The 15,257-nt window shown below is 40.9% G+C and overlaps 1 protein-coding gene across 2 annotated transcripts in view; it reads right to left on the reverse strand.

Moving 5' to 3' along the window:
• mpp7a (membrane protein, palmitoylated 7a (MAGUK p55 subfamily member 7)) overlaps positions 1-15,257 on the reverse strand; it is a 143,630-nt gene that overhangs the window by 21,605 nt on the left and 106,768 nt on the right. For both annotated transcript variants that reach the window (XM_024280521.2, XM_036217342.1), the window contains 2 exons: positions 8,924-9,094; positions 1,059-1,139 (listed from right to left, as the gene is read on the reverse strand). In XM_024280521.2, coding sequence (XP_024136289.1) covers positions 1,059-1,139; positions 8,924-9,094 — 252 coding nt within the window. The remainder of the gene's footprint in view (positions 1-1,058; positions 1,140-8,923; positions 9,095-15,257) is intronic.

Below are 15,257 nucleotides of genomic sequence, written 5' to 3' on the forward strand. Positions count from 1 at the left end.
GGGCCCTTAAAAGGAAAAAAAAAAAAAAAGAGTAGGAGAAAGACAGAAAAGTTCATGATCTGAAGGGGAGCAGTTTCTCCATTTTTGAAAAGCTCTCCTAAAGACATGCAGTGACGTTCGTTGCCCTTTGAATCCCAGCTTTGCGAAAGAGGTGTATTGACAAAAAAAGGGTCAAACCGCCATGAACGGGTTTATGTAAGAAGCGCAACATTGAAAAGTATGGATTTTTATTAGTGAGGGTCATAATAATTCTGTCTGCAAAGAAAAGCTTTTAAAATCAAAGTAAAAGCTGTAAAAAGGCTTAAAAGGGAAATAAATCACAATGTTTAAATAAAACTGCATTATGAAATTACACAAAACTACCATCTTTTTCAGAGATGTGATTTTTTTTTTTTTAGTGCGACTTGTATGTGATTTTCAAAAGACAAATATCAAAAACCAGAAGCTAGAAAAACCTTAAGTGTTTGTATCAGTAATTGCTACTAACAGCAATGCAGAAAAAACGATTTGGCAATATATCGCAATATTTCGTTTCATTTGGCGACTCCTATTGATTTCAAATGCTGACAAGACAATATTTATTATTTACGTGTCCTTCAACATCTTACTTTTGTTTTGCACCCGTGATTGCTCTGGACCCTTTGCTGCCAGTATCATAGAAAAAAGGGATTGTGGTGCTTTATAGTGTATCCTATAGTATAGTATCCTAAGATAAGCTAAGCTAGCATTGGCACTAACAGAGAGCAAACTTTTTAGCGTAAGATAAGCTCTTCGTAGTGTACATATATTCAGCCTGTTGTTTATTTTTTTTTGCTATTATAATTTGCCTTTTTTAACCAAATGTCACTTCTTGTTCCCGTATTTTATTAAATATATTTCTCCCAAAAATACAACTTATACGAGATTTTTTGTTTGTTTGTTTTCACTGCTGCAATTTATAGACTGGAGTGACCAGTGGTTAGAAAAATGTGGTGTAATCACATTGATATGTGGATTTCTAAACACAATTAAGAATTTTGTAAACACAGAAAAGACTCTAAAGACTCAGGAGAACTTACGCGGGATGGCCACATTAAAACGCTGCACGTCACTGATCTGCAGCCTCTTCTTCAGCTCGTTGATGCCGACACCAGTGGGTCCTAAACAAGAAGCAAGGGTTTTTAGACACGTTTCAACACTTCTATAAGAAAGAAAAAATAAGTCAGACTTCCTGGTGTCCAAAGCCAGAAGTGTCAAACTCAGTTGCACAGGGGGCCAAAATCCAAAATACACCATAGGTCACGAGCCGAACAAGATAAACATTTATTGAACACACTAAAACTAAATCATTTTAATTTTACTTTTGAACATAAATATGAATAAAAACAAGCAGGAATATTATTCCAGAATAAACAACTTCAACCTTAAATAACTTTCAATATTTTTCTCTCCATAAAAATGTATTTTGTTAAAATTATGCAAGTTAGAAATACGCACAAGATAACATCAGGCCACTAAAAAAAAAAAAAAAATGATCTGGAGGGCTGGATATAATTATCTGGAGGGCCGGATCCGGCCCCCGGGCCTTGACTTTGATACATGTGTCCTAAAGCGAGCAAAGTTCTGACAGTAACGTGCTGAAATGTTGGTTTATGTCTGAATGTCAGAGCTAAGTTGGCCAAAGACTTAAAGAAAACTCCATTTTTAAAGTTGATATAATGATTGCTGATCAGAAACTGAAAGGCTCCTTCTCTGCTCTTGTTATCTTTGCTCCATCTGCGCCGCTCTTCAGCATCGTAAACGTTTAGTGTTTCGACTTCCTACAAAGGAGGAGAGCAGAAGTTATTAGAGAAGAGCTTTTCCAGAAAACCATCAGCTCTTTAAAAAAAACAAAACCTCCGTTGTCAGGTATAAAGACAACTACACAACAAAAAAAAGGTAATTTTTGATAAGTTTGTTCATCTGCAATATTTGTTCTTTTTGATGTCCTTTTTGCCCTTTTACACGCAAGACGCATCACCTAAATCTTCATTTCTGTAGGAATCCTACATTTACAATGACAGTTTGTAATTCGATGGGTTCGAGTCTGAGGCGTACTGGAGCGGCGTGGACAGTTGATTTAACTCCGTAAATCTTCGGTTCCACTTCTCCTCTCCGCTCTGGCAGGAGATGAAAGCAAGACAAACAGAGAACGTAAGAATATTTTTCCTGCGCCGCCGTGAGTCAGCTGGACTTTCCATTAAATCCCCAGCGGGGGAAACGGGGGCAGCGAGTGGGAGTCAAGACTGTCTTATATCGACAACGTATCAATTGACGATCCGCCTGCAAAACCTGAGGGTCCCTCCCCAGGATTTACCACAAATGGCAAATAAGAAAAACCCAAAATAATCTTCTGTTCAGCCGATTTTGTGAAGTTTTTCCAGTTTTCCAACGCTGATGTTTGAAACAAAACGGACAAGAAAAATCTGCACAAATGTGCAGCTCTTTCTGCCGAGTCTCAGCTCGAGATTCCTCGCATGCCTGGCGTTCTGGGCAGGCGGCGTCATCGCACCGAATCCGATTGGAAACTCGTTTCTCCAGGCAAATGCGTTCAGCAGGCTGTACCTCTAAAGTAAACGAACAACGAGTTCCCTCCCTCCAGTGGATTTGGTGAAAAAAATAAAAATAAAAGTAGAAATGTCCTCTAGATTGAATTTGAAGGAGGAGACTCCAGCAGGTGTGAATAGGAATGAACTTTTCGAACACTGCAGGCCTTCAAACACCTTCTCCTGGAGTCTAACACGTGCTTCCTCTGTGCTGGAAGTGATAAAAGCCGTTTCCTTGCTTTGCTTCTGAAAAATCTTCTTTTGGAAGGACACCACAGCCGTTCAGGACATTCAGTGGTTACCATCTCACACAAAAACAGCAGACGACAGCATCAATCTTCCTGCAGAGGCAAGGCTTTTCACAACACGGACTGAGGAGCTGAGGACCCGGTGATTTATGGAGGCGAGGAAATGGGAGTTCATTTTGAATTTTCTTCAGTGGGGAATGCAGCTGTGCCGTAGCGGAAAGGCCTCAGAGTGGTGTTGTTGTAGCCGCTGAAGGTGCTAGAGCATGATAATAGAGGGTCCACCCAGCGGGCTCAAACCTCCACTCAACGATTGTTGCAGCCGGTGTCTGCAGTTCTTCATACTTGTAAAGCCACTTTCACTTTGCTCGCCATTCCCCAGCCTGCCACTGGCGATATCAGTGACGCATGGCAGCGGCCCTTCTTCAGAATACCTCAGACAGCGATTAAATGAGCCGCCTGCCTGCCAAGCAGACTAACCGCCCGAGCTTTTACAAGCAGAGGCAGCGGCCCGTTCCACCGTCTGACCTCGCTCGCGGCACCTCTCGGTACATAATTTGTGCCAAACAATTCGCCGAAACAACAGCAGCATTATGAACACGAAGACGGCTGTAAAAAGGAGAAAATCGGTTTTTTTGCTCGCTCTGTCCTTGCAGTTTGCTCCCCCTTTGCTAAAAATGTCAGACATCATTAGCGCTCTCATTAAAGAAGCGTGTTTAATAGAGGGAGCACATCCTGAGCTGTTAGTGCGCCGTCCAGCTCTGCTCTGGCTCCGGCGCTCTCACAGTCAGACCGGGACTGCAGCACTCCTTTACGACGCAGGACTTTCACATGTTTGGATAAACTCCGGACGAATATTAACCCATTACACGTGTTCAGAGCGAAGCCGCAAATTAAAAAGGCTCAAATCATCAGAAACCTGGAGGTCATGGCGTCGGGTTACGGGGGAAATGTGGGAATCCACGCAGCTTTCTGACAGGTTAAATAATCAGATTTCTTTCAAAAACCCTGCGTGGTCAAGTCAAACTATGCGGACAGTTTGTAAAAATATATTTGCACTGGCTGTCGTGTTTGAAGTGAACAAAAGCCCAGATAAGCATCTAGATTTGTCTTTGAAACGGATCTGAGACTTCATTCATCCACAGCTCCATTCAAGTGTGGGAGGTGGGCGGCAGGTCCATCATTACTGGGTACTTTGGACCGCATGCTTTAGAGAAGGACCGCCTGCAGAAAGGAGTGAAGGGCTTCAGGAAGGGGGGGGGTGTTTGATACAAAAACAACGTGTGGGGAAGGTATTGGGCCGGAGAGTGGAAAAACGCCGGCACTGAAGCCAAGTCAGGCTCGCGGAGCTGCGTCCTGTCTGCAGCTCCAACAATAAAGCAGACTCCACTTGTGAGCGGGACGCTGACCTTCCCCTAAACCCCGTCCTCAAGCTCTGCTCTGCTTCAGCTCTGCCGCCTGGTAATGGCTGCAAATGAGCAGCAATTAGAAAAGAACTGACAAGATTTTGAGCAAAAAGCAAAACATTTACATTTCTGAAATAATAGTCATTAACTCGGCTAAAAAATGGATAACCAGGGTTCACTCTGAAGGTCCAAAAGGTTCAAATATGGAAGATTTGAGCAAAAATTAAACACTTGTTTTAATGCATTAATGACGTCAGTGTTAAAGCTGAAGCAGAAGAAAACCTGCAGCTTCAATATGATCTTAAGGTCCAGTTTTTCCCCAAACTGTTAGCTTTTTGGGGTTTCACGAGGAGGGCAGGAATGTTATTCTTCAGAATCGGTTCAGAGTAGGACTGGGTGTCAATGCTGAATTCAATTTAGATTCACAAAGTCAATAGTATGTTGGAATTAAAATTGTATTTATTTTATTCAATAAACTTCTAATTTCCAAACAGTCTTTTAAATTAATATTAAAAGCAATCATCAAAAACGTAACTAAAATAAAATTTTTGATTTTTGAATTGTGACTTGGTCAAAATCTAACAGAAATGTGTCTTTATTTTGATCCCCTTATGCCTATTCATGCAAATATTGTTCCAAAACTACTTTAACTTAGACTCTACATCACATGTATCAAACCCGGGGGCCGGATCCGGACCTCAGGGTAGTTACAGTAGGTCCTCCAGATCATTTTATTTTATTGTTATTAATGGACCGATGTGAGAAAATATATTTTTATGGAGAGTAAAATATTGAACGTTAATTAAGGTTTAGGTTGATTTATTCTGGAATAATATTCCTGCCTGTTTTTATTCATAGTTATGTTAAAAAAAATTAAAAATGTAGTTTTAGTGTGTTGAGGAAACATTTTTTTCTGTCTAGTCCACAACCTAAGGTATGTTTTAGATTTTGGCCCCCTGTGCGACTGAGTTTTACACCCCTGATCAACTTGAAAGCAAAAACATGAATTTTTCTAAATTATAGCTAGATATAAATTCAGGTGTCAAGAAGCAAAAAAAAGTTAAAAACCAATAGATTTTACCCAGATACTTGCAAAAAAAGGTGAAAAAGAAAGAAAAAAAATTATGGACATTTTTTTAAACACTATGTTTGCTCTTCAATGCACAGAGACCATAACTTTTTTTCACAACAAAGTGACAAAACTTTTGCATAAGAGTTTCAACATATGTCCATGCAAAAGTGCAAAAACAAATGGTATGCCACTCTAAATGTAATTATTTAAAATAAAAAGTATTCTTCATCAAACTTTATGTCACCAGGCAAAACAATTTCTTATTTACAATGTTGGCCGGAAAATGCTAAAAATATTTAAAGGAGAAGAAAGAAAGCAAACATGTTTTAGACATATTAAATTACTGATTAAGAAAACATGTACATGACTCTTTAAAAATGTCATTTACTCTGCATTTAAAAGCGGAGAGTGGAATCAGAGTTTCCAAATGCAGTTTCTTGTGGTAAAAGTTCCAATAATTTGGAGCAGCAAAATCAAAATACATAAGGCCAAAGGAAGAACCTTGTTTTTGGAATTTTCAATTTGAGAAGTTTTGAAGAACGAGTATTGTATCTTGACGGATACTCTAATTGTAGTAACTCAGATATGGAGGTGAGAGACCAAGCAAGCTATTGTAAATGAATATAAGCCAGTGACTGTTGTGATGGGACTACAACGAAGGCCAATTAACCTGAGAGTACAGCAGGCAGTGGTGAGTCCTGTAAGGGGCATAAAACGAATTGCTGAGTGAAAAATGGTGTCCAGATTTTGAAGACTTCCTTTGCAGGCATGGCGATAGATTATATCACCATAATCAAACAGAGGAAGGAAACACATTTCAACAACAATCTTTTTAGCTGAAGATGTAAAAACAGAGCGGTTTCTGTACAAAAAGCCAAGTTTTGCTTTAACTTGGGATTGTAACCTGATGATGGAAGGACAGTGCATTGTCTAACCAGATTCCCAAGTACCTATACTCTGTAACCTGCTCTAAGATGGTTTCTTCTGTTGTGGTAAGGTCCGGGAAGGAAGGAATTACTGTTCTTTTAAAGTTAAACCACATTATTTTAGTTCTTTTGGCATTCAAGGAAAGCCCTACATTTGTAAAGGTATTTTGTATATCCAAGAAGCCTTGTTGCAGTGAATGACAAACCATTTCCGGAGACGGACCAGAACCATACAGAAAAGTGTCATCAGCATATAAGTGTACTTGTGCTCTTGGTAAAATAGTACTTGTGGAATATGTGAAATATTACTTTTACATTCAGACCTTAATTTTACGTAAATAAAATAATTTGATTACATCACAAGAAACATTTATTCTGCTAGATTAACCCTTTTGCTATCCTAGGCATGTTTACATTAAAAGTGGGTTTATCTGAATGTAAAAAAAAGTTACATTATTCGGTATTAGGAAAGAAAAACTTTTACTTTTATTATAATTGCTCGGTTTGTTTTTTGTAATTTTCAGTAAAGAGTGTGATGAAAAAAAGGATTTCCTTAGGTGTCAAACACATTTATTTGTGTTGTGGAATTCAGAGTAAAAAAATATTAAGTAAGAACAGAAAAAGATTTTCTAACGTGAAAGAAATCCTGCCGCTCCTGGGAGAGAAGAAACAAAAAGCAGATCTGTCTTTGGCCCTCCACGGCCCTGTGTGAGAAATTGTCCACAGATTGTCCTCCAAAATATGGAAGTTAATTGGAAATATTTACATTAGTGAGACAGGCAGGAGAGGCTCCGTATCCTCTGTGTAAGGCTGTGACATGCTGGCAGGAAAATTGGCTTTTTAAATGAGCAACTCTCCTGATGAAGAACATGCTCTGCTCACAAGGACTGGCCAGTCGGAGCAGCAAACAGGCAGCAGACACGCAAACGCCGGAGAAACACCTTCAGCACAGCTGCTGCTAGGAAGCTTCCAAACCATAACTCGGATGAAGCATCACTTTCAATTTGTTAGCAATGAAATCATATTATAAAGTGACATTAAAGCCATAAAGAATACGATGTCTGTGTGACCGCACAGCAGGACTTTTGTGATTCCTACAGTAAAACGGTTGTAGCACTTTCCATGAGTGACATCGGGGAAAAAAAGGTGGATTTTATGTTGTATCCGGTCATATAAGACTAAATTCTAGCCTGTCAAAATTTAAGTATCCACCAATTATAGGTTTGATCATCAATGATGCTTTTATTTAAAGTACAGAAAAATTCTATCTATGTGTTGAGGGAATATTATCTCAGCTTCTAAAGATGCCAAAAGTTAGATTTGTGCTCAGGAAGCTGCAAAGGAATTCACATTTTAAGATATTAGGAGTTATACTGGGAGTATGCAAGCAGATTTGGGCCGTTGAACCCATGTGGAGCTTGGAGGCTCCAAGCTCCACATGGGTTCAACAGCTAAGCTCAAAACTCGATTCAGCTCCAACTTGGAGCTGAATCGAGTTTTAAGCTTAGCTTATGATCTTTAGACCTGGATAAAAGTGTTTAAAGACTCCAATAAAAATCGTGTTTTGGTGTTTTTTATACGTTTTTGATGCATTTTTGTGTTGATGGAGGACCTACATAAAGAAAGTTAAGCTTAGAATAGCATTTCTAAGTATTTCTTTAACCAAATTGTTATGAATTAGGGGCAGGCAAACATTTGCCATTGGAAAAAGTTTGTTGCGGTGATGTAGGTCCAATATTGTTTGCCATTTTGTTTCTCCGGTAATGTTAGGTTGGAGGTGTGAGAGGATGTAAACTAGCAGGAGAGTATGTAAACAGATGGATGATGGGAAGTGTGGGAAGGCTTACTCTGTGCCAACAGTCCTGCCCATAACTCAAAGAAGAATTTCTAATTTCTAATGCCGCCCTGTAGAAACTATCTCCAAGAAAACAACAGATTTTTTGATTTTGGATAATAGCATAATCATGATTTAAAGACCTTTAGAATGGATCAAAAGATGATACGAGTGGGACTTTAGGAAGATGCTCCTGAGTGGGCGTTTGTCATCTGATGCATGACTACCATCATGCACAATTTCCAAATCTTGGATCACGTGCAATTTTCCTACTTTCCGTCTACTGGAAGACAAGACTGATGAGTACATTTAAGAAATGATCAAACTTGATTTTTGATTTATTTTGTTTTGTGATTGTTAATCTTTTAGAATGTTTTGACTAAAACCTAACTCATCTTACCTGCTGCACCTGCTTTTCTAACTTGTACTTCACGGGTAAAACTTGCCTTTCAACCACAAAAACTTCCCTTGAAGCTGCTGAGTTCATTTCAAGACCTTGGCAGGTTACGGACTCTTTGTGGGGCGGCGTCTCTGCAGCCCGGTGTTAACAACTCCATCAGCCTTCAATAATTCAGGAGACGCTGAAAGTGAAGTGCAGCAGACGGCGTGAAATACGACTGATAAATATGAGGTCTGCTGTGTCGGTTCAACTGAGAGCTTGAAAGCGAGGAGGACCCCCCCACCCCCACCCACTGTCTGGAAGCTAACGCCTGGATTTCAGGAGTTTGAGGCCAAGCCACCTGGAGCTTCTGGATCGACAAAAATCAAACTCAGAGGTACGTGTCATCTGTACTTGTCACTATGCTGGAAAGTGAGACTTTTCATTAAAATCTGAGATCTTGACAGAGCCAAGTCCGGGTTCAGCTGCTGACTCACCCACGAGGACCACCAGTCGGTGTTTGGCTCCGCTCGGCCTGCGGTAGGGGGCCACCTCCTCGTATGTGGGGACGTCGGCTGTGTCGTACATTTCGCTCTTCTTTGACTCGTACATGGACTTGTTGGTCTTCTTGTCTCTCCTGCTGAGGCGGAAGCTTCTTCTGAAGCCAGCTGGAGATGAGAAAACAGAGAAAGCTTTCATGTAGAGTTTCAGAGCAGGAGCTGCTGGTGTCAATAGTGCATCTGCAGCATTTCATCTGTTTGCTTCAGTACATTGGCAAACACCTCTACTCAGCGCCGTCCAAGACTTCATATTGTCAAGTCAGTTTGACGTCAGCCATCTTTGATGTATATCACACATCACAGAAACTATGAACTATTATCGGTTCAAGAAGCACTTTATTATTTCATACCCTTATATTATAAAGAGCGATATCTAATGGCATAAAACAGAAAATATTTCTCACTAAAAGGAGAGAAACTAGACAATCAGAAGAGTTTGTTAGTAGTTTGCCAACTGACAAAGGGATTAGCATTTTACTCTAATAACACATAAAATATGTGTCTGAGGACGGCACAATAGCATAGTGGTTAACACTCTCAATCCTACCTCATCATATATGGATGTATGGTTCGGACCCCCTTGGCATCACCTTTTAACAGTTTGGTGTCCCCAAATTGTTTTTTCCTGTGTTGGCTGTCTGGTCACCAACCCTCAGGACGTGGTTAGGACAGATACCGCGTTAGGGTACCAGTACCGGGTTAGGGTTAGGGTATTGGTCTGTTTTGTGTCTCGAGGGTTAAGGACCCCTTGGTTAATGTATGCATTTTTTCCTGTCTTGGTCCAGTACCAAGCAGCTCTTGGACCATCAAAAAGGGATGTGGATTGGACCAGAACCATATGTGAGAAGACATTGGCATGTCTGGGTTTTCCCTAGTTTCCTCCCACAGCCTAAAAAAACCCCTACACAGGTAACCCTCGTGCTCTCTTATGGGGTCCAGATGTCCCCACTCTTATGTTGATGTATGATCCCTCCCATCACAAAGATGGGCAAAGGTGGACAGGATTACATGTCTGCCACAGAGACTAGTGAGGAAAAAAAATCCTTGAAAAACAAGTTCAGTGCGCTGTCTTGTGGGGTCCAGAAGACCCCACTTTAAAATTAAACTTGCCTAGTGAAGCACAAGGGTTAATTTGTGTCCGTGTGAGAGCATACCCCGCCTTCACCGAACAGTAGCTGGGATAGGCTCCAGCAACCCTGTTACCCTGAAAGGGATTTAGCGGGTTAAAAAAAAAAGGATGGATGGTATGTGTCTGATGGACTTCTATAATATTTGGGGTAAATACAAGTTGCAGTTGGATCTACTGGGTTGAGGTTTGTCCAACATTGATTCCATGAAAGCATCTGAATGACTACTGGAATCAAATTTCTTGCAGATGGTAGACGATCCCTAAAAAAGGGCAACTCTCTATGAATCGGCATGTCTAACACCTCATTTCCCTACTGCCTTCTGTTATGGATTTCCCTCATTCATTTTTTTTCCCGCTCAGTAATACATAAACTCAAAGATACGATGCCGTTGCAAGATTAGAATTATGGGCTGAGAGAGTTTCAAAAGCCCTCTCATCTTGTAGTTTCTGAACATCGCTGTGGGTTGTGGAGGCAAAAAGAGTCTACATTTCTGTTGGCTTTTTCCATACAGTCCCTTAATGAGGGATGGAACTGCAGACCAATACACATTTACAAATGAAACACACTGTAAGTCATAAGATACTACTGTTTTTCTCTTTTTTTGCATTAGTAGAAATAGGCTCATGTGGACCATAACTGAATATAGTGTTACACTGAACATTTAGGGCAGACTTTGTTCCACTGCGGGTAAGCTGTGGCTTATGTCGTCTGCGACATTTCTCCTGTGGTTGAGCTATTCATTCGGCATCATCACTCCGTTCCCCACCTCCCAAACCAGGGATTATTACCGTCGACCTCACAGTGGAAAACACACGGCTCATCTGTGTTTCTCCTGTAAAAAGACATCAAACTGTAACCAATATCCACCCGGCTGCCATCAGTACAATAAACATTAGGAGTGCAGCGTTGGTGATATCCCACTGAAAGCAAGCAGACGCGTTCTGAAAGTTCAAAAGCCTCAAAAACCACACAGCTCAGTCGTTTAGCACATTAGGAACAGTCTCCTTTGTAATTAAGCCTCTAGTTTAATGATGAAAGTCATTTGTTCTGTTGGCTTACGGCGAGAACAGTCTCTGCTTTTTGCCACTGGGAGAGCAGGTGCACACTTTCCCTTTTTTTCCAGCAATTTATCTGAACAGGATGGAACTTCAAGCAAAAAAGAACTCCTCTACAAAATAAAGGAATGGTGCAGAAGTATGAAATGCACCATTCCTCAATAACCACTTCATCCTCTGCTGACATATACCGATTTAGGCAGAATAAATGATGCAAGTCCTTAAACTGGTGGAAGCCTGCCCATAGACATAGAGACGACAGATACGCCGGCGCACCAATCATGTCTGTCAAAGGATGATACAAGCAGAAGGCTTACAAGTAGAAGGAGGAATGTTTGCCGTTGGAATCCAATACCTCCTTTAAAGTTCTGATGAGTCAAATCAGACTTGCTGACAATAGTTCTGCTTTGAATTTCCTTAGAATTGGAAATACAGTCATGCAGTGTAGTAGTACGAAGTTCAATCTCCAACAAGGGGGGCAAATTAGCAGAACAGCATCTTGAAGTTGGGCTTCCAAACACGTGAACCTTCTCCCACGCTCAATTCGATAAATCTTAAAGTCTTCTAGGGGGAAAAATGGAGGGAGAAAAAATGTTGACATTGTGTAAACACGAGCTGATGACACACAGAGACACACACTCGATTGGAAATAAACTATAGTCCTCTGAGCCCATTTTCCAGTATGATAATGTCTCACAGCCACATAGGAAATTTAGGAAATGTGTAAAGAAAGCAACCAGAAGTCTCTGGAATTTGTGATTAAAAGGCCGGCCCACATTACCCACTTAGACTCCGCACCTGAAAAAGAGTTTTTCCACAATGGGAAAGACTTCTGAAAAAATAAAAATCTTCAAATCTTTTGGATGCCTTAAAGGTGACAAGACTGAAACCTATTTTCACAAACTTGATTTTGTGCAAAAAAAAAAAAAGACCTCTAAGTGAAACCAACCATTGAGGGGCCCCACTTTAGTGAGGACTGCTGTTTGTGGCCCGAGGCCTAACTGAGGAAGACGGTGCTGACAGCTTCAATGCCATCCTGGCTCTGTGGAAGGGGCCCCCCTTTTCCCCCTAGAGCCTATGTAGACGACATCTATGGAATTAACCAGGCATGGCGGCTGGGGATTAAACCAGATTAAACCCTTGGCTCAATGCGGCGCGCTGCGGTTTGACGCTGTAACACTTAGTCCAACTCATGGGCACCAAAATGTGGGAAGCATTACCAGCTTTCCCTGTCTTATTAAGTACAACCATTACTGCGTTGGCTCGAGTGAATGAGGAAGGCACATGGAAGGTGGTTAGAGACCAAGATGATTTCCACACCGTCAAACACCGAACTCCCAACAGCACATAAAATAAAGAGTTGTGCTAAAGTACATAAACCTCTAAATTGAAAGAAAAATGTTTCCGCTGAAAGGATCTATTCCAATTATTGTCGTGTTAAGCAAGACAGAAACAAAATGTTTGAAGATCTGAATGTAGGAGAGGAGCCATGGCATTGCAAAACTTCATAAACCACTTTATACTAAATTTAATTGATATCTACATTTTTATTTACTTACTACTGAGTACATTTTTTGTCAACAGTATACCCGATGAAAAAAAACATGTTATTGCTTATGATGTAGGGACAGGTTTGGCGAGCAACAGTTTGGGAAGTCCACTTCGTTCTACAATCTATATCAGTAAAAATGAAGGTGTTACAGATAATTTAAAACTAAATGCAGCAACCACCCCAGCCATGTGTTAAAGCTGCACATTCTCACTCTCAACTCGTCATATATGGACGTATGGTTCGTTCTCCTTCCACGTCACTTTTTGACGTTTTGGGTGTCCCCAACTCGTTTTTTTCTTTACGCTGGCTGTCGAGTTCCCAACTCTTGGGACGCTGTAATGGACACGGAATCGGTACCGGGTAAGGGTTCCGGTACCGGGTTAGAGTACCAGTCCCGGTACTGGTACCAGCACCAGTCCATGTCCCAAGAGTGGGGCAACCCTAATAAGCACATGCAATTTTTCCCTTTCTTTGGCCTAGTACCAAGCGGCCCTCATCCGGGGCTCACACAGCAAGCGACACAGCTCAGGTGCAACTGCCAGAGTTTTTATGCAACTTTAAAAGTGCGAGAGGAAATCCCATGCATACGTTCATGCTCGTCCTCAGTGGTGCTGCAAACCTGTTCCGTTGTGTTCAAATTTTTGCTGGGCGCCAGAGCTGAACCCCCACGAATATGGGGGGGTCGGATTACTGTACTTCCTATATAAATGGTGGATTACTCCATGAGCCTACATGAGTTTGAAGTTTCATGAGGTCTCCAGCAGAGCCTATGGCTGCAACCATTCCATAGCCAATGAGAGTCATCTGCTGCAGATCGACCACTCCCACATTGAATCTGATCTGTAATGGTTGCCATGTGAGCCCGGGGTCGGTACTGGTTCGTGGTCTGGAGGTTGGGGATCCTGGATTTGATGGAAACAGCCAGCACATTAACCCTTGTGCACTCTTATGGGGTCCAGATGACCCCCTCCTTACATTGAAGTGTTGGCACTTCAATGACAAAGGTGGACAAGACTTCTTGTCTGTCATGGGATACCAGTAAAGATCAATAATCATTGAAAAATAAAGTTGAGCGCACTGTCTTGTGGGGTCCAGATGACCCACTTTAATGTTAACAAGCCTAGGAGAGAGGAAGGGTTAAAAACGACGACTTGGGACACCCAAAAGGGGGGTCCGAACAATATATCCATTTACGACGAGATGGGAGTGAGACTGCGTTGGTTAGAGATACTCCTTCAACTGAAATACCTAAAATGAAACTTCAAGAGCATCAGAACTCGAGGATCAAACCTGACCAAACCTCGACTGTAACTTTGTCACACAATTGTGACCCACAATATTAGGAAATTTCAAAAATTGAAGTGTTCTTTTCTTTTACTTCCATTAAACAATAAAATGCAGCAAACAAACACAGAATAAATCTAAATCAAGTCAGATTTAAGTTCCTCTTAGCCAGCTTGCAAGCTTGGTAGTTTGTTTCAAACATCTTGAAGAATCACGAACAGATCCTCTGTGGATGTAGGTTCCTCCTTCTGTCTCTTCGTGTAATTCCAATCCATGATGTTGAGATCAGGACTCTGCGGGAGCCATGCCACATTCCTCACAGTTTTTTTGCCTCATACACAGCTGTTTCTATTTCAGTTTATGACTGGATTTCAATCTGCATGTTTCTTTGATCATCAGCACTTGTCCGGTAAAATTGATCAATCAATCACTGGACTATAATCCCAATAAATCCCTAACTTTGTGTAAGTGTACATACGATAATGGATGTGCTGGTTTGAAAGCAAAAAAAAAAAAAAAAAAGGATTGAGATTTTTCTTGTGTTTACCCACTTAGCATTCTGTAAACCGATCAACAAAGAACGTTTCATTTGGTTTTTTTGAATATTTTATCTTATAAGCAGGTTAAACTAATACATATATAGTGCCCAGTGACTAAAGAAATACTGAAATGGACAAAGAAGTCTTATTTTGGGTCAGGTGAAGACTAAAAGGCCAACTGGGAAAAAGCTGAGAGGGGTAAAAGTCAGCCATCAATAATGTGAAAGCTCAACAGGAAGTTCTGCTCCTCTAATTAACCTGCTGCTGTAGGTTTGATTTATATAATTCCTATCTAATCTGTTCACCCACGTAGACCGTCTCACAGCTGGATTAGGTTTCCTCCAGGCTTCTGTGAGATCATTTTCTACAATAACAGCAAAGAAGAAAGAAAGTGATGGTGGACGATGGGTTTGTGTGTGGTAACAGGTCCACTGTTACACAGCTTCTCTCTCCAATGTGTATATTAAACAAAAGAATCAGCCAAAAACAATATAAACACCTGAATTATGGGTGCAGAAATTGATAAGTACAAGTCCCTAATTACACTATTTGTACTACAGCCTGAATTTTACCCTGTTTAATTTCACAACCAGACACATTTACTAAACAGTGACCCGGAGGTTTGTATTGTGACTTGAAAAGCATTGTAAGTGTTGGCTGGTTGTATAGTTGGATTTGTGGAGATCTCTGAAGCTGTGGCTTCCAAGATAA

This window comes from Oryzias melastigma, linkage group LG20 (assembly GCF_002922805.2).
Source record: "Oryzias melastigma strain HK-1 linkage group LG20, ASM292280v2, whole genome shotgun sequence".
Taxonomy (NCBI): domain Eukaryota; kingdom Metazoa; phylum Chordata; class Actinopteri; order Beloniformes; family Adrianichthyidae; genus Oryzias; species Oryzias melastigma.